Source organism: Pezoporus occidentalis, unplaced genomic scaffold, assembly GCF_034315485.1.
Source record: "Pezoporus occidentalis ecotype Australia unplaced genomic scaffold, CSIRO_AGI_Poc_V1 ctg21, whole genome shotgun sequence".
NCBI lineage: Eukaryota > Metazoa > Chordata > Aves > Psittaciformes > Psittacidae > Pezoporus > Pezoporus occidentalis.
In genome coordinates, this window is record NW_026913964.1 from 3,356,547 (window position 1) to 3,384,080 (window position 27,534).

General features: G+C 40.3%; 1 protein-coding gene across 8 annotated transcripts in view; it reads right to left on the reverse strand.

Annotated features, from left to right (window-relative positions):
* Positions 1-735: 735 nt before the first annotated feature.
* ZFYVE26 (zinc finger FYVE-type containing 26) overlaps positions 736-27,534 on the reverse strand; it is a 51,167-nt gene continuing 24,368 nt past the window's right edge. For 4 of the 8 annotated variants that reach the window (XM_062619243.1, XM_062619240.1, XM_062619239.1 and 1 more), the window contains 21 exons: positions 27,127-27,323; positions 26,110-26,214; positions 25,771-25,893; positions 24,873-25,049; positions 23,470-23,716; positions 22,303-22,401; positions 20,295-20,452; positions 19,223-19,392; positions 17,877-17,905; positions 15,462-15,556; positions 15,154-15,374; positions 14,363-14,510; positions 13,114-13,323; positions 12,080-12,295; positions 10,360-10,557; positions 9,837-10,039; positions 8,839-8,980; positions 8,241-8,300; positions 6,704-6,886; positions 6,276-6,320; positions 736-3,155 (listed from right to left, as the gene is read on the reverse strand). In XM_062619243.1, the coding sequence (XP_062475227.1) occupies positions 2,943-3,155; positions 6,276-6,320; positions 6,704-6,886; positions 8,241-8,300; positions 8,839-8,980; positions 9,837-10,039; positions 10,360-10,557; positions 12,080-12,295; positions 13,114-13,323; positions 14,363-14,510; positions 15,154-15,374; positions 15,462-15,556; positions 17,877-17,905; positions 19,223-19,392; positions 20,295-20,452; positions 22,303-22,401; positions 23,470-23,716; positions 24,873-25,049; positions 25,771-25,893; positions 26,110-26,214; positions 27,127-27,323 (3,239 nt within the window). In that variant the 3' untranslated portion in view covers positions 736-2,942. Of the gene's footprint in view, positions 3,156-3,185; positions 4,006-6,238; positions 6,321-6,703; positions 6,887-8,240; positions 8,301-8,838; positions 8,981-9,108; positions 9,315-9,836; positions 10,040-10,359; positions 10,558-12,079; positions 12,296-13,113; positions 13,324-14,362; positions 14,511-15,153; positions 15,375-15,461; positions 15,557-17,876; positions 17,906-19,222; positions 19,393-20,294; positions 20,453-22,302; positions 22,402-23,469; positions 23,717-24,872; positions 25,050-25,770; positions 25,894-26,109; positions 26,215-27,126; positions 27,324-27,534 lie in introns of those variants that run through there. The other 4 variants (XM_062619242.1, XM_062619241.1, XR_009964934.1 and 1 more) reach the window with 4 other exon arrangements.

Here is a 27,534-nt window from a genome sequence, read left to right on the forward strand (position 1 = left end):
ACCTGCCTTACTAATGTAGAGAACTCTATTTAGGCAACAGTTTAAAGTCCCTTTGTGTTTCTCCCTGTCACTCTACTTTTTGTCCTCTCTTTTTAGGCTTAATCTCCAATATGAAGCTAAATCCACAACTATAGTGTAGCAGTAGAATGCTACTCAGCATTGCAGGCTTGGTGCGTCTTCTCTGTGTCTATGATCTTCAAAGTGGCTTTCAGGAGCAGTAGAAACCATTATAAAGAAAAAAAACAGGCAGAAAGGCTCTAGGCTGAAATATTTTGCCCTTGCGGGTCAGTGCTTTTTCTCAAAGAAGTCTGACTGTAGATTTTATATAAGGCACATAACTACACGTTTCCAGAGACACACCTCCACTCTTTTTGACCTTGGGCAAGTCACTTATACTTTCTTCTAAGCTGATCTGTAAAATGGAGGAACTAAAGCTCATTTAGCTGTCTCAAATGGAGGCTTGCAGGGGAGAGTTTGATTAACTTTCAAAGCTCTCTAAAGAGGATTACTGGTTTGTGAGAGTACACATATGGGGCCGAGCTAGCTACTGGGAGGGCTTCTAAAGATGAGGTATTTCAATTGATCTAAATGTTGAGAACACTGAGGCAGAGAGATTTTGCATGACAGAACAATTCTTCCCCTTCAAATTACTCTGCTAAGCACAGCCAAAACAAAATACAGATCTAGAAAAGAAATCCACAGGTTATGCTGAGATAAAAAAGCAAACAGCAGACATGTGAACAGTCATAATACTTTATTCTCTTTTTTTTCATTGTAAACAAACCTTGGTCATTAACAGAGAAGTTCTTACTAACTGGCAGTACTCAATCCCTTTTAGATGCTCAAAAATTCAAAGCCCCTTGTTAATAGCACTAGTTGTGACACAAGGCAGTTAGTCAGGATCAAAATTCCAGTTCTGCTGGTAAGAGAAAGATCTCTAGATTCCAAGTTAGGAAAATCAAATTACAACAAATGCTATATAAAGTGCATGAGGTACAGTGCAAAATGGTCAGGAGGAAAGGCAGGTACAGAACTGACTGGTCTGCATGACAAACCCCACTCTGTGCTCTACAGAGCTGAAGGAACATTAGCAAAACACTAGGCATTGCAGCAGTGTTGATCTGGATACCACAAACAGTAAAACCTCTGCATAATTAGAGATTTGGAAATGACTGAAGACATGGATAGTGCCAGGCTTTAGGAATAGCCTAATGACTGTAATCTGAAGGAAAGCTAGGTCAGCCTGGTCAAGAAACAAAAGCTTTCATTAGTACTGCTCACTAATGAGATAACGCAAATCTGTGCTCAGGAGATTCTGAATGCTAACTGTGGTCATTTCCAACTGCTTTGCTCAGAGACACTTCTAGCCCTGCTCTAGTGAGCAGAGCACCTCCAAGAGAGGTGTTTGCCTCAGTGGGGTGCTGCTCATGAAACACTAAAGGAGGTGCCGGCCAAGTCCTTTCTGAACCCATGGAAGTCCGTTCTGTCACTACAGTGAGCTTTGGGATAGTGCAAAACTTCATTTGACAGTTATGTATTTATTTGACAGTTTATGTACTAAAACTATTAATAGGTATATTACACTTCAGAAAACCTATTGTTTCTTCTTTTGTTAAAAAGTTTAGTTTACTTACAAAGTGAACTAGTTTTCCTACTTCTTGTGCTGAAGTACATGTAAACAACAAGCACAGACTCTTGTTCAGTACCTTGCTTTGTTCTGTTTCTTCCAGAAGGTCCTACTACTGTCTACCATTCTCATGTCCTAGTCACAGTTGCAGAGAAGCAGCTGCTTTTTTCAGCATCCTTGAACACAGCCATTACGCAAAGATTCCTGCTTTTTCATAAATCTGAGTTAACCTAACACTTCCAGAGCAAAGCCTGTCAATATAGTCTATACAGTAGGTCAAGTTAATAAAAATTCAGTCTGGTGTTCAATTGCACCTGACAGCAACAGAGCTTTCTAGTAAGAAAGAAATAAATCCCTGTGTGACAGGGATACAGACGGCCTGTTAAATTCTACCACAGCTTGCTTTATCTGTAATTTCTCCTATACCTGATGAAAAACTGTGGAAGTTTACTGGCAACTGTTTAGTGATAAAGCTGCATTGCAACAGTTTATTTGATATTGTCATAGCAAAGAAAGAGGTGCATGATTTTTCAACTATTTTAAAGTATTATTTTCCCTTTGTACTCCCATTACAGGATATGCCCTTTATAACTTCATTCATCTAATAAGGGCTCAAGTACCATATGTATGGCATACATCAGACAGTGTGACTGGTAAGTAGAAACCTGCCATGGAGAATCGCTTCCTACCTTTTCAAGAGAACTCAAGAAACTGGCCACACTGTACTAGGGGCCGGGGGGGGGGGGGGCAGAGAAGAAAAAGGGAAGAAGAAAGGAAAAAAAAAAAAAGGACTAGCAATGGTTTGTAGAGAGGCTTAAACAAAATCTCTGCATTTCAGTCTTTGTAAAAGAAGATGTCTCCAATCTCAAAAAAGCTTACAGGAAACCCATAATCACAAGAAGTTTTATACTCCAGGCTACACTGAGTTGATGAGATTTTACTGTTCTATTTAGGATTTCTGAATTAAAAATAAAAAATATGTAATAAAATTCAGTGCCTTAAAAAAAAAAAGGCCCAAACCCCAACGCCTCCTCCCTCCCAACCCAGAAAGAGAAGTACTCGCCTAAATTCTTGTTTGTTCACTTTGAAACTGCCCCCAAAAAAGACAGCCAAAAAACACCCTGAGGTAGTGACTGTCAAAATACAGGACTGGCACTTGTAATTTAGCTCCCTTCCTTTCACCAGAGCACATTAGCAGCATCCATTTGCCACCAACATCAGTCAAGAGATTTCCATGTTACCAAGAGACTGCTAAGCCACATGCCTTTAAGCCATCTTGAAGTCTTGCCTCTGTATGGTGGTGAATGTCAATCACTTATTTCTTCCTAGCACCCTGGGGAAGCCGATTTCTGGTTTTGGGCTGGTGTGCCAGGAGCCACTGGGTACAGATGGCCTTCACAATGTCATCTCTGCTGCTCTCAGCTAGCTGTCGCACATGTTGCACTAGCTGCACTGCTCTGGTCTTTTCCTGCCTCACTGAGACAAGGTAGGCAGAACGCAACTTGTTGCACATCACATAGGCCTGGATCTGAAGCAGAAGAGGCAATCAGAACTCAGTTAGAAAGCTGTAGTAAACTAACAGCATTAGGTTCAACAACATTCACTGGAAATACATAGTTCAAAACCATGTTGTACAAGGTAGTAGCAGCTTATTATGAAGTGGAATATGGCATGGATCAGATCTCAGTGTAAAAGATGGATAGACAGCTGTATTTTATTGTTGTGGAAACCCCTTTTACTGTGTCACCATGTAATTAGAATCAGGGATCCTATTTTGTGCATGAATTACCATGCCCTCATAGGGAGTTTGTCAGTTGGAGCAGGCCAGAGGACAGTCACAAATCTCAAGATTTTATTCCCAGCTAGGCCACACAGGATCTACAACAAGCCACAAATGCTGAGCCACAGCCTCTTCCTCCGTAAACATGCACCTGCAGTTCACAAATTTATCTGTGACTCTCCAGAGGCATGGCTGGCTGGTATGAAAGCTAATGAAGAAACAAAGTAGTTTAACCCTTGCTTCCTCTAAGAAAAGAAGTATATCAGAATTTGAGAAGTTTTATTATTTAACTCTTGATCACAATAGAAATAGTATACTCCTGAAACAGTAAGCTGACATGGTCATCTTGGAGGTATGTTGATCCTCATTAGCTGTCTGCCATTACTAGAAACTTACATTGGCACCTGAGACATTGGATAACAAAACCACAAACTTTCATCTCACAGCTCTACGATCACAAACACCACAGCCCTGAGGAATTCACTGTGGTTTTTACAATCTAGGAAGTGACCTTCAAATCTTTGGCTTGAATGAGGATGAGAGAGAAGATGGTAAAAGAGAACACGCAGGCTACAGTCCAAGATTGGGCTGTTTAGCTCTTGCTAAATATCCTGGGTTCAGCAGTACCAGTCATTTTTCCCCTTCTTGGTAGCTGGTGCAGTGCAGTGTTTTGACTTTCAGCTCGGGAACAGAGCTGATAGTGATGTTTAGGTTTGGCCAAGGACTTTGTGAGCCTCATGCTCTGCCAGGGAGGAGGGGAAGCCAGGAGGAAGTAGAGACAGGACACCTGACCCAAACTGACCAAAGAGGTATTCCATACCACAGCACGTCATGCCCAGGAGGTAACTGGGAGTGAGCCGGAAGGGCTGGGAGTCTGCAGGGTTGGAGGAGGTATCGGTCAGAGCTTGGTCGGGCTGGGGGGGCGAGTTATCGGTCGGCTGGTGGTGAGATGATGTATTCTCTTCCCTTGTTATTTCCTTTATCATTATTATCATTGGTGGTAGCAGTAGTGATTTGTGTTATACCTTAGTTACTAAACTGTTCTTATCTCAACCCGTGGGAGTTGCATTCTTTTCGATTCTCCTCTCCGTCCCTCCGAGAGCAGGGGGAGGGCAAGAAAATGGGGGGAAGTGAGCGAACGAATTACCTGACTGGGTTTAAACCACGACAGTTCGTTTTTGGCGCCCAACGTGGGGCACGAGGGGTTGAGATAAGAACAGATCTGACTGGATTGATAGTCACTCGTCACAATGCTGATTTATTGGCTCTCAAGGTTGTTCCTCTTGATCTCACAGTTTCAGTATATGATATCTTACGTCCATCCGGTACTTGCTGTATTAGTGTTTTTCAAGTGTGGGGCTTGGGCTAAGGTTTTTATCCCATTGTACTTTATGGTAATGACTTGTAATACAATAGAATCATTGATCATGAAACTGATCTGGCTTATGTTCCCAGTGTGGTCACCACCTTTATACTTTGGGAGGTATATGATGGAGGTGCTTAGCAATTACACATCTTTTTTCTCCTTCTCAGGTGCTCAACCTGGGAAGGAGACATTCTTTTACCCTCCTAGTCGTCCCCCCAGACCATTTACATTTGAGAGTTTTGAATTTTTTGAATGGCCTTTTAATGCTGTTGAGACTTGTTTGCTGATGGTGATGGGAATCACCATGCTAACACGCATACAGAGTGTGTTTTACCCACTACTGATTTCAAGAGTTAAGCAGATTCAGGTTTGGGTCTTGTCTGGGGTCAGACGACGATGTAGGAGGACCGAGAGATTTTCCCTGAGGCTGGACAGCCATGAGTGGCAGGGTGTGTGGGACAGTGTGGGCAAGTATCTAGTCCACTGGGCCCCTCCAGTGCTTTGGAAGCATTGGAGATGGAAGGCAGCTGTATGGAGTCCCCAGCAACAAGCTGCAGAAACTGCTGAAGGGGACAGTGAATTATTTTGAGCCTGGTGGGCCCAATGCACTTCAGGCCATCAGAGCAGAGATGCAACACAGAGATGGACTCATGATCGAGGGGTGGACTTAGCAATGGACACTATTGCCCAGGTTATTCACGAGTGTGAACACTGCACACAGTCTCTCCTGCTCTGGAAGACTGTTACAAGAGATGGAGCCTGACATCATGGACCAGATGGACTCAGCAGCTTTATAGGGACTGGTCCATGCACTAAGATAAGAGTGCACTGAGATAAGAGTGATGGTATATTGAAAATGTGGGATCTGAGCATGACGTGAATGGTATGGAATAAGGGGTGGATAATGTCCTGGGTTCAGCAGTACCAGTCATTTTTCCCCTTCTTGGTAGCTGGTGCAGTGCAGTGTTTTGACTTTCAGCTCGGGAACAGAGCTGATAGTGATGTTTAGGTTTGGCCAAGGACTTTGTGAGCCTCATGCTCTGCCAGGGAGGAGGGGAAGCCAGGAGGAAGTAGAGACAGGACACCTGACCCAAACTGACCAAAGAGGTGTTCCATACCGCAGCACGTCATGCCCAGGAGGTAACTGGGAGTGAGCCGGAAGGGCTGGGAGTCTGCAGGGTTGGAGGAGGTATCGGTCAGAGCTTGGTCGGGCTGGGGGGGCGAGTTATCGGTCGGCTGGTGGTGAGATGATGTATTCTCTTCCCTTGTTATTTCCTTTATCATTATTATCACTGGTGGTAGCAGTAGTGATTTGTGTTATACCTTAGTTACTAAACTGTTCTTATCTCAACCCGTGGGAGTTGCATTCTTTTCGATTCTCCTCTCCGTCCCTCCGGGAGCAGGGGGAGGGCAAGAAAGGGGGGGGGAAGTGAGCGAACGAATTACCTGACTGGGTTTAAACCACGACACTAAAGCAGCTCCTCTGTTGTACTTTTACTTACCTTGTTTTCATCACTGTCCATATCCTGAATCAGATTATCAAGATCCTGTAATCCAAAGAAGGGAAAAGGTGTTCACATTTAGAGTGACTATGATTTGCAAATCTTCAACCCATCAAGCACCAAAACCCTGCATAAAGGAAGGGCAGTTGAGATCACAGCTAGATGGTTATGTTGTCCCAGCTGCGAGAGCTGCAGATGTCAAAAATGCAGACAAAGTCTAATTCCTCTCTTTATCACAGACATGGCGTAACTTGCATAAGGCAAACCACACACTCCCACCTTTAAACAATGCATGTAGTACAGAGCCAGGAGATAACAAGGACTCACTAATAGAGCAGCACTGGATGGTTTCCCTGTAGCCTTTCTTGTAGTGTAGCCTCCACTGTACCCATTTTATTTCAAAAGGGACACAATGCATGAAGAATTACCTCAGCAGGAATGTTCTTGAACTCATTTAGACAGTTTAGGATAATGTTATCCCCATCATTTTTTGCTGCAACTCCGGACTCATTGACACACTTGAGGAGCTGCCGAATCTCACTGTACTTCTGCTGCTTCACCAGCTGCTTGGCTACTTTGCTGTACACTTCCGTAGCCTCCAGCTGGAAGTCCTAGGGGTAGTTGGTACATCAAAGCAACACATTAAAGGTTTTCAGCAGGTTTTTGCCCAGTGCATCTGTACAGCTGAGACAATCTCTCTTGAAGACAATATCACACCACGCTACAGAATATCGAAGCTCTTTTGGGGGCCTCTGATTTGAAAGTCACCCTTGCTCAGGGCTGGCTTAAAAGTTTCCTGTGATCAGACTGGTGACACTCAGTTTTGCTGCGGAACAAGAGCACTGTTCCCACCTCCTTTCCAGGGGTGGCAAAATAATGATTTCTTTTTACCTTTGGCAAAAGATCTTTCCTAGGTCCCTCCCCACCTCTCCCTCACTTAGCAAGCTCCCGCTATATTCTTCCAGCCACTCCACCAGCAGCCTTCATGTGCCCTTACAAACAGAAGGCAACTGACCATCATACACCTCCCATATGAAGGAAGAGATGATAAAGCTGTAGACTGATCCTGCCATGAATAAGGCAAGAAAATAAAGAAAAAAGAAAGAAGCAGAAGCGATGCCAGGCAGCTGGATGTGCTGCTCCAGTTTTAATGGGGGGTAGTGGCTGCTGTTGCTGCCAAGAAGTGCTGTTTTTCTAAGGCTCTCCATCTCACTACAAACAGGCATTCTGCCTTGCACATTCTGGCCCAAAAATGGGAGCAGAACCTGCCATATCCAGAAATACTCTTCCAGTGTGCCACCTCTGTCCAGAAGTGGCCCTGATACACCCTCTGTCTCGGCTAACTGCACTGCTTGAAGCAGTATCTTTTAGCAGCTCCTAACATGGATGAGAAACACACAGAAAAGTTTGGAGCCTCATGAGCTGTGATTACTAATGGGCACCTCAACTTCTACCCAGGCAAGAGGAAGGAGAGGACTCCCTATGAGATTTTCCAGTTAATTAGTTTTGCTGTCAGCCAGGAGAATATAGTATAGAGACAGCCCTGGATGTATTTTATTCATTTTGTCATCGCATAGCTATCATGAACTGCAGAGAGGTACCAAGTCAGAGCTCTCCATTCACAGCAGTGATTGTGGTTTGCCAGAGTGAAGTCACTGAACAAGGTATACAGCAATGGAAAACATACATTAAGTTCCACTGTAGGACCCAATTAGTTCACAAATGTCCCACTGAAGCAGCATTTTCATTTCCTTACTGAGTTTCCAAATACATGGATACTTAAGACCTGAACTTTTCTCACAAGAAGTTTTTCTTTTGGGGGATTAAACAGACATTATGCAAAAAAATCATTTGCTTAAGCAATTTTTGCAGGAGTTACATTTTGCAAAAAATCATTTGCTTAAGCAAATTTTGCAGGAGTTACATTTATAATAGTAGTGCTTGTTATATCAAGTTTTTCCATACCTGAAGGACTCTAAATGCAATCCCAAAACCTTCTTCAATGTTCTTGCCTTCCAACATGACCTGAGAGGAAGAGACAATTTCGGGGATGCACACTCCTTTTTCATTATACAGTTAAATAATAATGCATTTCCAGATTCTGCCCAAGACAGAGGACAAAAGTCAATGCAATACTTCAGAGAACAGCACCACCCCAATAAGTAGGGCAAATATAGGGTCTACTGTCACACAAGTGATTTCCTGCAAGACACTGGGAAAGTTAGGGATGGAGCCGAGATGAAGTTAAGAAAGGTTAGAATAAACAGCAGTATTTGCCTTGCTTCAAAACACAGTAGGTTGCATAATCAAAAGGCATGTTACTATTAGTATTTGGGATCATCTGCCCTTGAAAATCTGAACTTTGAGGAGAGGAGCTCCAAGTTCTCATGTGTTCTCTGCTACTTTGAGGAAAACCATGAATTTTTCATAAATGGTAGGTTGCATACATGCACAAGTAACCTACCCATGAAAAAACCGAAAGGCTGCTCCAATGTTTCAATGTGTGTATCAAGTTAGTACTGTTGATGAAAAATAAAGCTGTGTTTGAAATAGCAAGACGTACCTTGCAAGCAACATCCATTTTCATGTTATTGTTTCCAAAGAGTGTGGGCAAGGAGGAACCTGTCATTTGAGAGGCTCCTGAGCTCTCACATCGATGCAGGAACTTTGTTACTTCCATCTGGAGATCAACTGTATTGATGTGCCTGGACACAGGAAAAAAATCAGACTTTATTTTGAAATAGAAGTTCACACAAATAATAACTGACACCTTCCCTTTCTTGAACACATTTCAAAATCAGACAAATTCCGAAGGAATTATTATTTTAGTTACTTTTTGGCTTTGTCTTTAGTGTAGCCAAGTCTGCAGCACTGAGATACTTTCAAATCTGCGCAGTTATTATACACCACAAGCTGAAGGTGAGCACTTGTTCACATCATTTCAAAGTAAGCCAGAGAATCTGGATTCCAAATAAGTACCTACTCCCTCTTTTCCACCTCATCACGCACACTTCCCCCACCTTTAAGTTAGTGTCTAGCCTAAAAAAAAGGAAACAAACAAGCCCCTAAGAAAAACAGGGTACAAAACCCCAAGTACCAGAGATATCTGGCTAAATTTACACTTCAAGTTTCGAATACAGGGATTTAGTTATGTTTGGCACCTATAACTTGTGCATGGTTGAATGTTGTGAGTTAACCCTGGTAAGCAGCGAAGCACTAAGAGACTGCTTGCATTGCGGAGGGTTTGTTTGGCTTTTTGTTGGTTTTTTTTTTTTTTTTTAATTAAAGGAAGGTAGATGATGCACAGACTGATATTTTTAGTAGAAACAACTGCTCATCTCCTGGGTTGTTGAGGGAAAAGGTAACAGGAATCCTATAACTGCAACTACATGAAAGTCAGATTTGGGTCAAGCACAGCTAAATCCAACTTAAACACAAACACTAAAACAAAAAACAAACAAAAACCGACACCCCCCTAAATAAAAAAATTCATGTCCTAAAAACTCCCACAAAAGCCTGAACTTCCCCTTTAATATGATTTAGGTTCTTGTTTATTGATACCTTGACACATCTGTAGCAGACATTTTCTTCCGAAAAGTGCATGCCATTTTTTTCCTTCCTGAATTTCTTGAGACCTCCTGCAGATAGACTTTGAGATGGTCCTTGATCTTTAGAAGCCATGTCTGTTTGCCTCCTAGTTCAGTGTAAGACTTTGCTCCATGAGTGAAAAACCTAATGCAGGTCATGGCAGCACGAACGTGATCCTAGAAGGAATATACTGAACACTAAGGTGGACTAAAGTACACCACCTTCACTAATCGTTGCCTGTACTTAAGTGCTCAAACAAAGCAGGTAATGACCTGTTTTCATTAAAACAGCCGTTAAAGCTACTGCAATGCTCCAGATCCATGACAAACACATAGCAGACAGGCTTCAGTCAGGCTCAGGCCTTCCTACCCGTTTCTTAAGTAAGAAAGTAGCAAAAATATACCTGCCCATCATGCAGATTTACACCAAAGTTAATAACGAAGTCTGACAGTATCCAACATTTCACTGAAAGAGATGGCACTGACCCTCATCTTACCTTCATGAACTGTTGCAGCTCATACAGAATATGGTAGTAGTTCTTTCTCTGCAAGTATTTGCAGGCTGCAATCAAGTAGATTCCCCAGCTCTCCAATCCCGGATCAATGGTTTCCAGCAAGTTCTCCAACATATGCAGTTTTCCACTTTCATAACTTGGAATGAAGATCCCTTCAATGAACACTTCTGATGGGGATTCCTACACATCAGAAACATAGCCTAAAGCAAGCCACTGGTGGCTTGCTGATTTTCCTTAATAACATAAAGCAGTGATAAGTGACAGAGATCATAAAATTACTAAATAACTTAGTTTGGCAGGGATCTCCAGAGGTCATTTGGTTCAAACCCCCATTCAAAGAATGGCTTCCAAGTTAGGTCATGCTGCTCTGGGCCTGTCAAGTTCTGCACATGATAATATGGCAATTTAGTAGCCCCTCTGTCTGTTACCCTTTTACTATGTCTTACCCTATTACTATGCATATCTGAGATAACCCTGGATCTATCTTTGGTATAATCACCCACTTGGAAGCTGAAAACAGGACAAAGGTCTTCTTTTGCCTTTCCTTCTTCAAGCTGGAAAAAACTAGCTCTATCACTCTCCTCAGATATCGCGTGCCTCAGGCCCCTAGCCACTTTGGTGGCATTCCATTAGATTTGCCTCCACTCTGACAACGTCTGGTTTGTACTAGGGAACCCAAAACTGGGCACAGCAGTTCAGATGAAACCTCACAGGTACTGAGCTGACGGAGATACTTACTATGGTCTCACAAATGCAGGCTCACACACTGCGGTTACTATGGAAAGAAGCATGTGTCACAACATGTCTTTAAAATGTTTATGCAGGCCATAATATGGATTATTTTTTTCTTTTTAAATCTAAGCATAAGATACCAGCTACAAAGCCTGTGTGCATAAAATGTTTCCAGACATCCAACAGCAAAATATTTCATCAGAAGCCTAGTACCTTACTGCTTTAAGGTAACAAATCTTCCTCTCTAGTTTGCACGATCACTACCAGTCCCCTTGTCCAAAAGAAGCACACTTAATTAATGAGAACCTTGTTGGAATAATTTCTAGGTTTAATTGTAACGAACTGTTGTCTCCAGAGATTCTTAAGCCCTTCTATATTACGCAGTTTTCTTAAGGGAGAACTGGAAATCACTTTTTGGCTTCCTTAGATTCCTGTCCTCTGGGACAGGACTCTCTATTCCCTTATATTCCTATTGGTTACAGAAGTGCAAACGTGGGTGTCCGACTCAACAAACAATACCAAGAGACAGAACCACTGTGACAGAGTGAAGTGTTCAGTGTTATCAGCATGCTGGAATCCAAAGTTTTCCTCCTCTTTTCTGAACTCTATGACAATAATCCCAGGTTTTCAGCTTTGCAGAAAAAAAGACCAAGAACTGCTGATGTGTACCTCTATAAAAAAACCTCACAATAAACCCTTCACAATAAACAAAGCAAACACTTGCTCCTCTATAGAAGCCACTGAGAGAGAGATTAAGCATAAGATGTTCAGACCAAAGTTAATTTTTCACGTCACTGAATTCTTGTCAGTCCCTGGATAGTGCATATAACATTTAGGACCTCCAAAAACTCCTGTGCAGAGAACCACCCAGAATGCTGCATGGTGCTCATTACTGTCTGAAACTGGCCTTCAAACCCTCTTAGCTACTTTTCAAATTTCAATTTAGGTGATAGCAAATCAGATTACCCACCTTATTTAACAAGTGAAGCAGGGCTTCCCTCATACAGTCATGCCTCATGTAAAAGCTTATTATTGCCAGATTAGTGCTGTAACTATGTAAATAGAACAAGCACTCTTGATAGTAGCTGTTGTGCTGAATCTTCCCCTCACACATCATCTCCAGAGACAGACTTCTTGTTCTCAGTGTTGCTTCAAGCTCCCTCAGCGTGGCAAAGTAATCATCATCCTGCCATTAAGGCACAGAATCAATGATAGTTAATGAGTAAAACTTTCTTTTCAGTTAGACCTTGTCACTTGGCCTTGAAGCATTCTATTATTTTTGTTTTTAAAATAGGTATTGCTTTAGAAGGGTGAAAAATCCAGTAAACACTTTTTAGAAACACCAGATTGGAACTCTGCTACCAATAGAGGTGCTGCGTGTTGCTGTACCTAGCATGGCTAGCTAGCCATGGGACAGACAGGAGGCTTATTTAAACACAGTTCCACTGTCAACAGCTACTTCAATAAATAGTTCAATCAGACTTTTTTATTCTCCTAAAATATATACTACTAAGAGGTCTTTCATGATTATGATTCTGCAGTTACTTAGTACTAAAAGTAATTTTTGGTACCTAATTAGAACTTCCAGAATAATTCCAAAACACATAATAAACAGTATTTAAGAACAGTTGGAAAGCATTTGTAATTTCTCCCCTGAATTCCTGCAAAGCTGTCAGAGTTTCAGTACAAAAATGGCATCACCACAGTATCACAACATATTGTTGGAATTGAGTTTATTTTCCTCAAGATTGTAGGAATAACACAGATCAACCAGCGCAGCTTCTTTCCCCTCTACCAAGCATGATCTGGTTCTCAGCCACCAATTCACTGTGATGAAACAGCTAAAAAATTTATCAACAATATTCAGTTTGCAATCTGTAGTCATGACAAAAGAAGGACAAAAACATAACACACCTGATATGCATTGTTTTAAGATGTGTATTAAACATCAACACTTAGCTTCGGTGTAGCTCTTCAGAGCAGACAGAACAGAAATACTCTTACCGCAATGAGTATGGGCTTCACTGTGGACTCCAGGTACTGTATCACATCCTGGACCAGCCTTGAACCATGGCTCAGCTGGTTTAAATCCATAGGTGGTTTTAAACATCGGTTAAACTTCTCTCTGGCTGAACTTAAATTTCCAGCTTTAAGGCAAGCCATGCCCCAGGCATGCCATGCTCCACCTGGATCCAACCCAGATTTTGTAGAAACCTAAATTAAAAATTGTTTATTATTATTGCAAAGCAGTACCACTACAGAAAATAGGAAAACTGGCTTATCACACAGTCTGTGATTGTGACATTTAAATCCCTAGAGCATGTCCCATTAAAACCCAAACAAAACATGAAAAACCTGTGCTGATTATTTCTGTATTACCTGCACAAAATGCCAACTACCAAAACACCTGTGATCTCCAAATGTAGAACTACTTTTTATTGTACAAATTGAAGCAAAGATTTACACAGGAAATTTCAGTTCAGCATTTTTAAAACTCAGGACATTTTCACATCTGCTTTTCTAAAGCAGATTTTTACAGAGCAGAATTCAACAGGTTTGTAGCTTAGGAAAAAGGAAAAAAAAGCAACAGAAGATGCCTCATGAACTGCCAGCAATTTTTTTTATTTCAGGTAACTCTGCTGATCAGATTTATTCCTGATTTTCTTTAGTGGACCAGCTGCCTTAAAGCATAAACTGTTTGTATTCAAACAGGTCATCTATTCCTACTGTTTATTACCCCTTATAAATCCTAATCCAGTTTGCAGTATCATAATCCTGTGTTTAACAAACTGCAAAGCAATAAACCAGAACCTTACAAAATCCTAGGAGCAGGAAGAAAAAAGAAGATGATAGGAACACAAGATGAACTCCAATAGACAGATTTGCTACCATTGCTGATTTCAAAGTAAACGCTTGGGCAAGGTGTCTTACTATTGCCTCAACCCTTCTACTGGATGCAAGATTCCTCTATGTAATGATTTCCTTGCAGTTACTCCATTCCAGTTTTAACTGTCCTGGGAAACAAGGTCCCTGCCCTTCCTTTCAGCAGCCACAGCAGAAGACTCTTCCTTCTCAGTATTTTTTTTCCAGTGCTTATAAAATAATTTCTTCCTTGTTTAAAAACTTAATCCAATTTTGCAACTCTTTAGATATTGTCCATTTCACACATCACATCCATCTGAACTCAAGAGGAAGAAAAATGAGAGCCACTACAGAAGCATTATTAACACCGACATCCCTCCACTGTCATTACCTCTATAGCTAGTTGATAGTACTCAGCTTCCAGAAGCTGATTTCTTAATCTTGTTACTGCTGCAGGGAGGAGAATCTGATCCAAAGATGGTATTGGATGGTAGGCAGCAGCAACCAACATATTCAACACATCCACTTTGCTGATGTAGCTAGGAGAAAACAAAGATTAAGCAAATACATATGCTGTCACTATTATCATACACTTAAAGAACTTTATGTCAAAGACAACTCTTAAAGCAGTGGTTCCTAGTCACCAGTATAGCAGGTTTCTCTATCCGTCACACTATCTTACTCAGAATATTTTTTATGGTTTGGTTTTTTTTTGTTATTGCCACATTCAGTAGAACACTGGCAGAGGCTGACAGCAGACACTGTGTTACCAAATCAAACTAGTTTGTGTGAAGTGTATATATTACACCCACCACCTCAAGCTCTGTAGGACACAACCTGAGGGAAGTGTAAAATCCTCATTCTCAAGACACGCAGGTTTAAAATCCTATATTCAAATAAAAATCGAAAGCATGCATAAAATATCAGAAGTAAAATATTTATCCCAGTTTTTGTGGATTGCTTCTACCTACCCTGATAATTTTCTAAGTATTGTGTAGTCATATTACTTGAATTTCTACTATTTTAACTCTTATATTATTCTTAAATTATGAACCTCTCTTCTTGTTTAAAACATCTATAGTACAATTACAAAACAAGCCTCCCACCCTCCAACTCCCCAGTAAAAAGGATAATGGTCTTGACAATACTTCAGTACACTCTAGTGAACATCTGATAAATCACCTGTCACAGAGAGCTAGGTCCTGGCTCCTTCCAGCTTTTACAAACATCATTTTGGCACTGAAAAGCAATTGTTTCATGATGTCCATAAGCAGACCAGCATCCACCTCAGGGTTTGTGAGCCCTTGGGACAACTTGCAGCAGTGCTCTATCAGCTGGTGGCCACAAACTATGCTTTCACTGTGCAGGCTAAGGATGGCAATACACAAGGAAGAGCTGGGAGCCTGACAATTCAAGGAAAGATAGACAAACATGGGTACTGAGGTAGTTCACAAGGAAAGTGCTTATATTCAACTTTCTCCAGACCTCACCTGTTCATAATAAAATTCACTGCGTACAATTTCATTCTCCTCTTCATTCAGGGAAAAAATCCATTCAAGCTCAGTTGTTTTGGGTATTCGCACCACTGTGGAATAGTCACTATTAGAAGTTTCTACAGCCAACACCACCACCACCACCCCCCTGAAGGTAGAATCATCGTACAATGAGACTGGCTAAAGACACATAATGCAGAGTATTTCTATACTCTTGTAAAACAATCGTGTAATCCTCTCACTGTGCCATTTTCTGCCAGTATCACATGTCCAGCATACAGATTACAGAAACATTTCCATTCCTCAGAAGGCTGCCAAATTGTACTTAAACTCATTCTCACTGTTACCAACACCCTGTCATGAAAAACTGGTTCCAGTAATGTATCTTCAAATGATTATCCAACTCTTATCCTACAGGACATCAAGCACAGCAACCTTCCCCCTTTAGCCTTCCCTCAGGCAAGTTATTAAATATTTCTGAGCAGGAGAGAAGTAGAAATTTGAGAGCTGTGGGTTACAGCTATAAAGGGAAACTGAAAAACTAGCTGTAAAAGAAAAGGTACACTGATTTCACTGCCTGTATCTTCTTTTCAGAATATGGGTTATTTCAACATATGGTCTAGCAGCTTTAAGACAAAAGATTGTGAGAAGATGAGTTAACCCCTTCTGTTTTTTTTTTCCACATAAAATAGTATTGAAGACAATTGGAGTTTTGACGAAATGATTCAAGAAATTTAATTTCTGTGAAAAGTCTTTTTCTTTCCTCCAAACTAAGGAAATTTGTGTTTTGAAATTAGTAACCCAGAATAGCTACAAATCAAATATTGGCTGTCATTTGAGTGCAGCTGAGAATGCACAAGCTCTCTGATGCTCAAGTTTGATTGTGGTTCCTGGCAGAAAAACAATGGCCAATATCACAATGCTAAGAAATTGAGAATAATGCTAATTTGCTACTCTTCCCCAGATCAACTCCTCCTTCTTCTGGGAGGAACTTAAAAAGTCTCAAAATTCACTGTTCTAGATTTCACAGAAGGACTGTCAGAGTCTTGAATGACTCTGAAACTATAGGTAAACAACAAAAAATAAATTAAAATGCTGGCTTTAAATTTAACTGGAAACTGGAATAACGAGAATAAAGCAGGCTTGGAAACATTCAATACGCCTGCTTCACAGTGTCATCAGAAAAATTGGAAAAGCAGAATAAAATCCTTTCCCTCTTAAATCTGAGAATTTTGATACTTTTCTTATTCACTCCTACTGAATGAATCATATGGGCCCAGTGATGCACAGCAATGCTGCAGGCAGAAAGATCTAACCAGAAGCAGCAGCTCAGAAGCTGCATTTCAGCTGTTTCATTCTTGTAACAAAGGTAGCAGTAAAGCAAACTTCTGTCAACAGCAGAAGAAAAACCCCCAACTCAAACAGCCCATCATAGTTAAAAAGGAACGAGTAAGGAAAAATACTTATTTGCTTTGTAGCACAAATGCATATTTTGCACCATATTTCACATTACTGCTATAAGCACTTCCAATAACTATGGAATTTCTGCCGGAATTTCATGTCAGTGTACGAAAATTTTGCAGAATCATCTCAAACACCAGACTGAAAACAAAACGGAAAAATGGTAAAGAAAATGTCAACTGAATTTTATTATTATTCCTGAAGATATTAGATGTGGAAATTGAGGCACTGAAGTGAAATTATTAGTCCATACTCACACAGCAACAAAGGAGATTGAACTCAGGATACCACCAGACCCATGAGAGGGGCCTCATCCTATGCTACTCCCAGCCAGCATGGGGTATCAAACCCCACAGCACACTGCAGTGGTACTGAGTTGCACTATCATGGTTTGTAAAAAGAGGATCACTCAGCACAGCTCTGTAGTGGGTTAATTCCTACTTACACCACAGCCTCTCACTGGCTGTTTGTAGTATGCAAAGTGCAGTCTCCAACTGCTGTTGTTTTTCAGTTCCTTCCTTTAATCCCCATTCAGCACATTCAATATTGACTCAGACATTTCTCCTAAATCTCGATTTGCATTCACAGAAGTTTGGAATGCTCAGTTTCAGCCTGCTCATACAAAGAACATTAGTGGTATTTTGTAACTGAGGTTTTTATCACCCTTCAGCTGCAACTAGATGCATCAACCTCCTATCTACTATGTACCACCCCTGGTAGCGTTCAAGGCCAGCCTGGATGAAGCCTTGGGTGAGATGGTTGAGTGTGAGGTGTCCCTGCCCATGGCAGGGGGGTTGGCACTAAATGATCTTAAGGTGCTTTCCAACCTGAATCATTCTATGATTCTGTGATTCCACGATCTCTGTTTCCAGCTTATCTCTAACTCTGCTGCTCATCAGGCACTTTAAAAAAAAATAATAAATTGAAGTTTAATGTTACCACGCTCCTCACCTTCTACTTGGTCCTCATCTTCTTTTCTGCTGTAATAAAATGACAGAAAAAAACATTATGCCTACTCCAGCACACTGAGGAACACAGTTTTAAAAGAGACATGAATACAACTAGCCTTCTCAGAACACTGTCTTGTAAAAAATCTAACCTCTCTCCCTCCCTGCCCTGACTCATTGCCCTGCCCCGACTCATTGCCCTGCCCCTAACCCCTACTATCTGGAAATACCCTCCTCTGCATTGTTGTATGTCAACTACACTAAGTAATTAGTTCTTAAAACCTTCATTAGGAATAGTACTGTTGCACGTATCATAAAAAGGCAGACACCAAGAACAAGAGCTTCCCAGTATCAGTATTTCAGAAGAAAAATTAAAGTTTTGGCATCCAGATCTCTTTCAGATTTAATTGGTTTTGATATACAAACCCAGACACTTAATAAAAACATGACAAACGGCATTCAAACTTACTGGTAGGCTCTGCTGACCAAATCTGGCAGAGTAAGCAACCATTCTGATGTAAACTGGTTTAACTAGAGGTGACTGATTTTTTTCAGAGGTTCCTTCTCAGATCTGCACAGTATTGCTCTTTTCACAGCAAGCCTGCCAGTACTGCCATAGTGGAATACTGCTATCTGCAGGCTTGCTAGGGAAAGAGGGAATGCAGCTGAAAGTGCAGCTGAAACAGAGTTTTATATTCTGTGACCCAGACAGCAGTATCAGCAGGCTTGACAGGGTCACAGAGAGTAACAGTCACTCTTTTCAGCTGCACTTTTCACCAGCTGGCTTAACATACACAAAGGAATTTCAGCTTTAAGCAACCACATAATGAAAATCTGTCATTACAGCTGCCTCTTTTATTAAAGGCAGTTTCAAAGTCTGTCTAATAATGAACTTGTATTTGAATCTGCAAGGGTTCAAGAAGTCATAATCAAGGGATTATGGAATAACATTAACCACTGATATGCTCAACACATATGTGATGTTAATCCAGAGGCCAAGTAAACTGCAAGAAAATTTGTCATACTGTAGTAGTTTGTATTGAGCGTGTTTTGCATCAAAGCATTCAATTCTCAGGTTAATGATCAATTGATGCTTAAAGAATTAAAGACTTTGTTGCCTGGCTCTCCAGTGTTCTTTCTAATGTGAAAAGTAAGCTGAGCCATAATGAACATCCCCACACCTATTAAACCTGAAAACCCCAGCAGCTGGAGGCCAAAAAGTGAAAGTAACTTATTCAAGTGATGTTATTATATTTTCCAGATAAACCCAAATGCTTATTTCTCTCTCATTCCATTCATATACTCTGCTGTGTACATGAAATCAAGAAGAACTAGAATGGAAGGACTTACATGCTTGTGTCTTTTACCAAGCCAGGCAGATGTTCTCTGTTGTAGTAGCTATAGCACTGATCGCATACACGAGACAGATTTTCTCTGCAAGCTTCTACTGCCATTTTCTTGGTGGAGCAAGAGCTGCACACCAGCCTGCCACAGCGCCTGCAGTGATGGCGCCTGTTAAACTAGGCAAAAGAGGTCATGGATGAGCAATAGAAAGAATTTACTAAAGTCCTCTCCAATGTCTGCCTCCACTCTTGAGTAAATGTACTCCTTTTGAAGAGAAGAAACAGTAAGCACAATAAGGCTTTTCAGAACTATACAATGATGGACTCTCACCATCACATTTCCTTCCCAGAGAGGGCATGGCAAATCAAAAAAACCCCAAAGAAACCAAACCCAAAAGTCAGAGGCAGGTATTTAAAACACATTTGTTGCCGTCTTCGGCTTTCAATTTTTAAATCGTCCCAGTTTTGACCACTGTGCTAGTTAGGTCATCTCTTGGAAAAGTTAAAAGCTGTAGACTGTCTTTCTGACACCATCTTAGTAATTTCCAAATTAAAAATCAACAGATACTTTGAAAAACAGTACTCTACACAACACAAGATAACAGATTGCCAAAACAGCTGCAAAGCTTCAAATTATTCTTCTCCCTTACAGCACCAATGCAGTTGCTCAAGTAGTCAATGCATCAACAGGTCTTAGCAAAGTGTAACCAACAACACGTATACATTTTCATCCAAATATGATGCTCACATTATTTCTTGCCAGCACAGTCAACTAAACAGATTTCTGAAAGATTAATACTGCTATTATACATTTCTTAGATCTTACAATTTTCTCCTCTCTGATGATCAGATTTCCTATTGTGGCTCTACCACTTCACAGGATTGTGAAGAGCTAACTGTTGCTAGTCTCCTCAACTCACTGAATAGAAACTAATGGTTAAATATCAAAGTACTGGCAGTCTTGTCAGGCCTGTGCTGATGAAGACAAACTTTCTGAAGTAGCTAGTGTCTGTTAGGACAGGCTATGAGCAAGTTTTCGTATTACGGTCACATGTCTGTACTTAATTTTTGCTCCTTACCATAGTGAAACGTTCAGTTTTGCAAACCATACATATCATTTCAGTGTCATCAGGTATCCATTGCTGCTTTGGTGGCGGCTTCTCAGGAGGCACAAATTCCTGAGGGCACAAATTCTGCTGCAGAATTCTGCCTCTGGGACCTGCAGATATGGTGACACCTTAGAAAGAGCCAGGCCAATAAAAACACAGAATGAGATTTAAGCTCTTTAATGCACTGTTGAATAGCAGAAAACACTACATATTTACTGAGACTGTAAGATCTTTCTGTCTCACAAGATGATTAGCATTACCTTCAACCAGGCATAGCAAAATAGCATTGCTTAAGGAATATACATACTTTAAGATAAAACTGTAAGATTATAAACTCATAGCATTTCAATACTTATAAGCAATAGTACATACTAATAGACCTTGACCATAATCATTAGAGAGGCATAAACCAACTTGTCATCATCTGATCTTTTATCATATGCAGACATTTAGATGAGGAAGAAATAAATACTCCAGTATATGTATGTTTATATACATACATATACCCCAGTATATGGGTACCAAAGAATGATACAGCATAAAATGATCTTAAAGATACCCAGTGTTGACACTCATGAAGACTGGGACTTTTTTTTAATTGCAGGAAAAGTGTGGTATGGCTAGCAACAGCATATCCCTCCCTGTTCTGGTCCCCTTTAAAAATCTAATGTGCAGAAATCAGTTGCCAGAGGCAGAAGTTTAAGCCTTTAGCTTTTGGGGTCTCCTGACTCATTGAATCAAGTTTACAGTATTAGACTGGCTTTTAGTTAGTGCGCTGTGAGCCAGCTACACTACAGGCTAATTATAAAGTTCCACATGTCACTGCAGCCCTGCAAGCCACCTTCTGTGCACATGGATGCTAAACTAGAAAAACTAAAAAAAAAATCTCCATTCCATAACGCTAACTCATGCTCATCCAAGTAAATACTGTATTGCAAAGGAACATTAGAGGACAATGCATTCAAGTTTTGCAACAACAGACAAACATTAAGCTAACTATTAGGAGAAAAACTGATGAGCTACACAGCCCAAACCAAAGACATTGCTTTTGCTTTGTGCAGACAGAGCAAGAGTCTTCAGTTCAGGATACAGAAACAGAGAACAGTTCACATAACCTAAACTGTAGATCAGGATACCATTGTGCAGCTTTAGTTCAGGCCACCGGTTGCTGAGAAACAACAGCCTCGGTGGCTGGAAGATATCCTTTGTTAGTCATTCCCTGAGAGCACACACTGTGCATCTCTCACAGTATATATCCTCCAAAGACTGCATCTCTTGCATTAGAAGCTGAACAGAACCTATAGAAGTGATTGATTTTAAGCCATAAGCATTATTCAGTTGTTTTGGCTTAAATTATTTTTGTTTCTATTTATCTGTGTTTGAGGACTGTGAGTGGAGCCTCTCAGACAATACGAGGTCACATTCCCTCAGGTCACAAGAGGGATCCTATTAAAAATAAATTCGAAGACCAAAAGAACTATGAAAAAAATACAACAAATGAGATTTCTGTTATAAAGCCAAAAAGTTAAGAGCCAGAAATAAAAAAAGCTACTGAGCAAAGAGTAGGAAAACAGGGAGAAGTACCACAGTGATGGGCTTCCAGACAAGCTCTGCCTATGTACCCAGACTGAGAAGTCAAGACACAGAAAGATTAATCTGCAGCACTGGTAACCCACTGCAGATGTAGTCCACCTTCCTATGGCCTGTTCAGGCTTGGGTTTTTCTGTGCTGTCTGGAACAGAAAGCCTTTGTGCTGATTTTTCAGAGATATTGTAGATACCTCTCAAAACACAGCTGTAAACTTCTTGTTCCCTTGTAAGTTTTCTTTTAATTGGACCCAAAGCACCCAACTGCAGAGATCTACTAACCTGCATTAAATGCAGACTAAGTTACTATTAAGCAGCAGGACCGACGTACACTGGAGATAAAACAAATATGAGCAGGTTCAAAGAAAATGGCACCAACGACTTAACCTTACCAGTAAAGCTGACAGGAGATAGCTCTGATGATCCCAATTTAGACATTGTTTCAGACTCCAATACCTGATTGAGGCTTTCTTGGATACGTATGAGAGAATCTAGAATAAAGGGAAGGGGGGAAAATGAAAAATGTGGAGAACAATCCTGGCCATACATCTAACTATTTTTACAAAGATAAGAGGAATCCATTCACAGGGGTATGTAAGAATGACAGAACAAAACAGGACTAGCTATGTAATTACAAATTACTATGTGTTCATGAAAATTGCTCACAACAGTTAAGGCAAAACTACATATTCAATGACCTAAGACACAGAAAAGGATCCTTATCAAAGCTATGGCCTACTGATAGGCACAGGGATAATAAAGCAGAGAATAAGTATCAGATGTGAAAAGCCTTAGCTGATGCAAGATGCTCATGGAAAATATTAAATGCTTCACATCACAGTGGAAGGAACATTCTTGAAGAACTATATGTCATTTGGCATGAAAAGACAGATAAGTGCTGCTTTTTTGTTAGCAAGAGCTGCATCTTTAAATCATGAAATGAAGAGTCAACATTTGGAACTGGCATAAAGCAAGTTGGTACCATATAGGTACGTATAAATAGATGGGTTCCCACACCATGCACTTTATTAATACAGTGAAACAAAATCACTAGAATCGATCTTCAGCACCCTCTGGTGTTCCAGTTCTAAAACCCTGTGCGCACCAAACACAGGAAAAATCAGACAACATGGCTGAGAAAGGACTGGCAAAGCAGAAAGATGAACTGGGCTGAGAATGTTAAAAAGAGTTACAGGTTTAAACATCCTTTATATGATAAAAGGAATAGCACTCTGGTAGGAGGGCAGGTTTTAGAACTCCTTAAGACATCAGTGACTTTGTGTTAAACAGGAATGAAATAAAGTTTAGAAGAAAAGAGATCCCCCAAAAGGAGCAAAGTACGAGAAACTTTTGAACCTGTTGGTCCTTGAGAATATCTATTTACAAGACAGGCACAGACTTTAAGAACATTTGGGCTTTAAGACTTTAAGAACTTTCTGGGCTAGAGGGAGACTGGAGGCACATATCTGAAAATGTTTTGCCACAGTTGGTGAAATTATTCTAGGTGGAAATTGGCCCTTCTTTCCCAAGTGTAAAACAGCATTCTCACAGGCAGTCACCTGATCTTTTTTCTTTTAATGAAAAAGGGAAGTTGAGAGCTTTTTCTGCATACTTGGAGAGCAAATTGTCAATGTCTTCTACAGTAAAACCAACTTCCTGCCCAGCTAAGAGCTGGTGCAGTGTCTGCACAGCAACAGCTAACCAGTCCACCTTCATATTCATGAGAAGCTGTTCCAGCATAAGCAGTGGCCTGGAGGACAGGTGGAAGTAGTTAACACGGGAGAGCTCAGGCAGAGTCAGCAGCACCTGAGACATAAGACAAAGAGCCTATTAAAATTATATACCTTCAAATCTGTGTTTCTGTAAAACTAAAGACAAGAAACTAGCACAGTAGCTTATGAAGAGAATGGAATAACATACAGAGGCCAAAAAATGGAGGTGGGACTTCTCAGACCTATTCCTACTACTGTTACAGAATTATTGAGTGGATTGCAGAAATTACTCAGCTTCCACTTTCCCATTCTATAGAACACCATCTCATTTCAAAGTTGAAGAGTGGAAAGCATTCTGTGACCCTGTGACAAACAGTAAGGTAGAGCACATTCTCTTAATAAAATAATAAAAGAGTATTAGCCCAATCGTTATCCTTACATCACTTGAGGAAACATTAGGAGAATTGCTCTTATTTCTCTTCTCAAAGACAGTTAATATGGACACTTCCCAAAATAAATTATCTCTTCAGAAGTGACAAGTAAGGAAACAGGAAGCCTGACAAAATACTGTTGTGGCAAATACTGGAGCAAACTGTTATTTGTACTCCTACAATAAAACAGACATTACCAAAAGCACTGCATTTTATTTACATATAATGCATGTGACTAAGATAATCCACTGGTTAATGAATGCATCTATTCCTAGGCTGAGCACAGAACCTGTACAACTTCTGTAAAGGCAATGACCATCCAAAAAGAGTAGTGATATTGTCTACCCCTGGAAGGCACTTGGGCAAAAACATGCCTTGTAAGTGTCAAAGACCATACAGGCAGGCATATGTAGGACACCTGGTGTTTCTGACCCAGACAGTAAGTTTGAGGATGCTTTCTTTTTCACATGGGACAAAGACAGCAACTGTCCTGATAAACACCAAAATTCTATTTTATTCTGCCCATACCCTCATTTAGGATATGCATTTCTCCACTCCCTACAGCTCAAACACAAGACTGCTCTGTTCACACTGGGAGCTACAACCACCTCATAATACAGGAACTGCAAAGATGGACAAGGGGAAGAGAAGTTTTAAGCCATCTCTAAACTTTGCTTTGGATCTCAAGACTGAGGATCTTAGACCTGATATGGTGAGAATACTCTGGTAAAAGGTACAGACTTTATGTATTATGTATTATAAAATTACTTATATAATTATATTTTGCCATAAATCCCACAATGCAGGAATTTTACTCACCTTTGATCCCATATAGAGTGCCTGGATTTCATTACAGCGTGCTGTTGTCAGATTTGCATAGAAGTGAGCTGTGAGATAATCAGCCAAGAAGTGAGAGGCTGTCAAGTTTGGATGCTGGTCAAGGGACTGTTCACTGATGGCAAGGCAAATGCCAGGGTCTTCAATCCTTTGTAAAAGCTATAAAAGTAAACAAAATACAGTGAATCCCTGCTACACTCCTGCAGAGTATCCTTTATAACTGTCAGTCCCCCAAAGATTATTGCCTTAAGCAAATTAACCTGCACAAGTGTCTTACATATATAAGGATGATTTAGATAATCCATTTATAGACTACTCATTGCCTATTTGCTCCATTTATTAATCAAAATATTTTAAAAATCAAATTAAGCAAAAATTAAAGAAGGAATGGGTCAGAAGGTGTAGTGGTCAGAAGTCTTCCCTTTGCTTCCAGAGTACTTTCAAAGCTATGTCTGAAAGAGCCTGCACTTTATTTTATGCTCTCTGTTATTAGCAACAGCTCTGTAATTATTAAAACTGGAAGAATTCACACTTCACTAATTTGGGAACTGAAGCACAACTGACCAATTCCTCTTAATAGTTTCACTTCTGGTTCTTCTGTTTAAGCAGCACAGAAATGCTTCATTATCATTTTTCAAGTACAATGGGCCTTTCAATTCCACGTAAGTGACATTTCCAACAATGAGATTGCCAAACTGGATTTTCACTTCAGTGGAACAGGGGAGAGCAGGGATTCTGAAAGCATATCTAAGCAAACAGCATCTCTTAACGAAGAAACCAAAAAGATCATGAAAATACACATGAAAAAAAAAAACAAAAAAAAAATGTTTCTCAACTTATTTGACCTATGGATGCAAGTCTGAAAGAGTCTTGCTGTTACCTGCAATGCTTTTTCCATGTCTCCTATCTCCAGTAAGTGAAGAAGGTGCTCACGGTGAAAGTTGATCAACTCTTCCCTTGGGACAGGATACAAGTGCCCCCATTCCTCACACAACTCATAATCCTAAAGAATAAAAAAGAAGTAAAAATAAAACAATAAAAGGACAAACTCTACCCTCTCCAATACAGCTGTTTCTCCCAAAGTTTTGCTCAACTTCTTAAGAAATTCTGTAGTTTAGACTACAGAATGTCAGTGCAAATAATTACACTGAATAGAAAATTTTTCTATTCAAAGTTTAAAGCCTTCCAATTCAACAAAATTCACAACAGGATGCCTGACCTTTGCCTTCAGAATTATATTCATGACAGCCTGGGGGTCCTCAGTGCAGGCTTTTTTCAGCTCCTGCCAGTCATTCCACAATGGTTCATTTTGCACATTCAGAATCTGAAAGGAAGTTAGTATTAGGATAGCACAAATTATAAAAGCTTTATCTACAACAATAAAGTCTAAAGGAACAGCTGAGCTGATCACATCAAGAACTGCTTCATACAAAGAAAAAAGTCAAAAAGGATACCCACATTTATGTCTACCCCTTTTCTAGGATGTTGTAATGCACTTGCGCTACAAAAATGACCACACAACTTTCTCAAAGGTATGAGTCTACAAAGCACACTTATAACGGACGGTTTTTGCAAGACTAGATGTCCTTGGCTTAAACCACAACACTAGATGGCAATAATTATGGATGAAAAAGTACATGTACACTGCAGGCATTGCTGACACTAACAGACACAACTGAGCTGTCAGTTAGTAGAACCACCACTAGACAGCTCAGCAAGGATTTATGACTCCTTTTTCGCTCTGTTTGGCTTTTCAGTCTGTGCTGAACTCCAAGCCAGGTAGTCTGACCGAACTTGTGTATCTCCACTAACCTGCAGTTAGAACTGACCGCAATACAAACACACATATTGGACCACTAGTTTTGTACACCATGCCCAGGTATATCTGCACCTTATAAAAGGATGAATCACCACAGAAAGCTTCAAAAGACTCTAGAATTTGTATAGAATGGAAAAACAAATATTTTGCAAAAAAGGAGCCTCATACAAATGTTTATGTCTATTCATGTTTGCAGACCTGGATGCTAATATGAGAGTAGAAGAGTTACGAACGATGGGAGCAGAATCTCAACTGGGTATTACAGCACTGAAAACGCATGAATTATTTTGGATGAAACACTTGAAAAACTATTATAATGAAAAAAGAACCAAAGGCTACAACTTTTTCAAAGGGGAAGCATATTTGCTCCCTGCTACCTATTTCATCTCACTGGTTACTTGAAGAATAACTTTGTACCTTCTGATAAACCTGAAGTTCTTTCTTCCTGCTCTGCAGAATGGCTTTCAGTTCATCAGCTATGCCCAAATCAGAAATGCAATAAGCTAGGATTTCCAAGCAGGCATCAAGAGGCCAGTTGTCCAGACAGCGCAGAGCCAACCTACTTCTCAATGTTGCATTTTTCACTGGGAACAAGTACTGCCAACCATCCTTATCTGTGCAAGAAACATAGCATTAGTTTGAAACTCAGTTTCTGTATTTTGGCAAATAAAACAAAAAAAAAAAAAAAATCATCCTCACTGGATCACATCACCAAAAGAAACAATACAGTGCTGAAAAATCTATGCAAGACTCATTCCAAGCATCAGATTCTCACAGGAAGTAACCCAAGTTAGCATGGACATTTACTATCTCTAAACTCCAAAA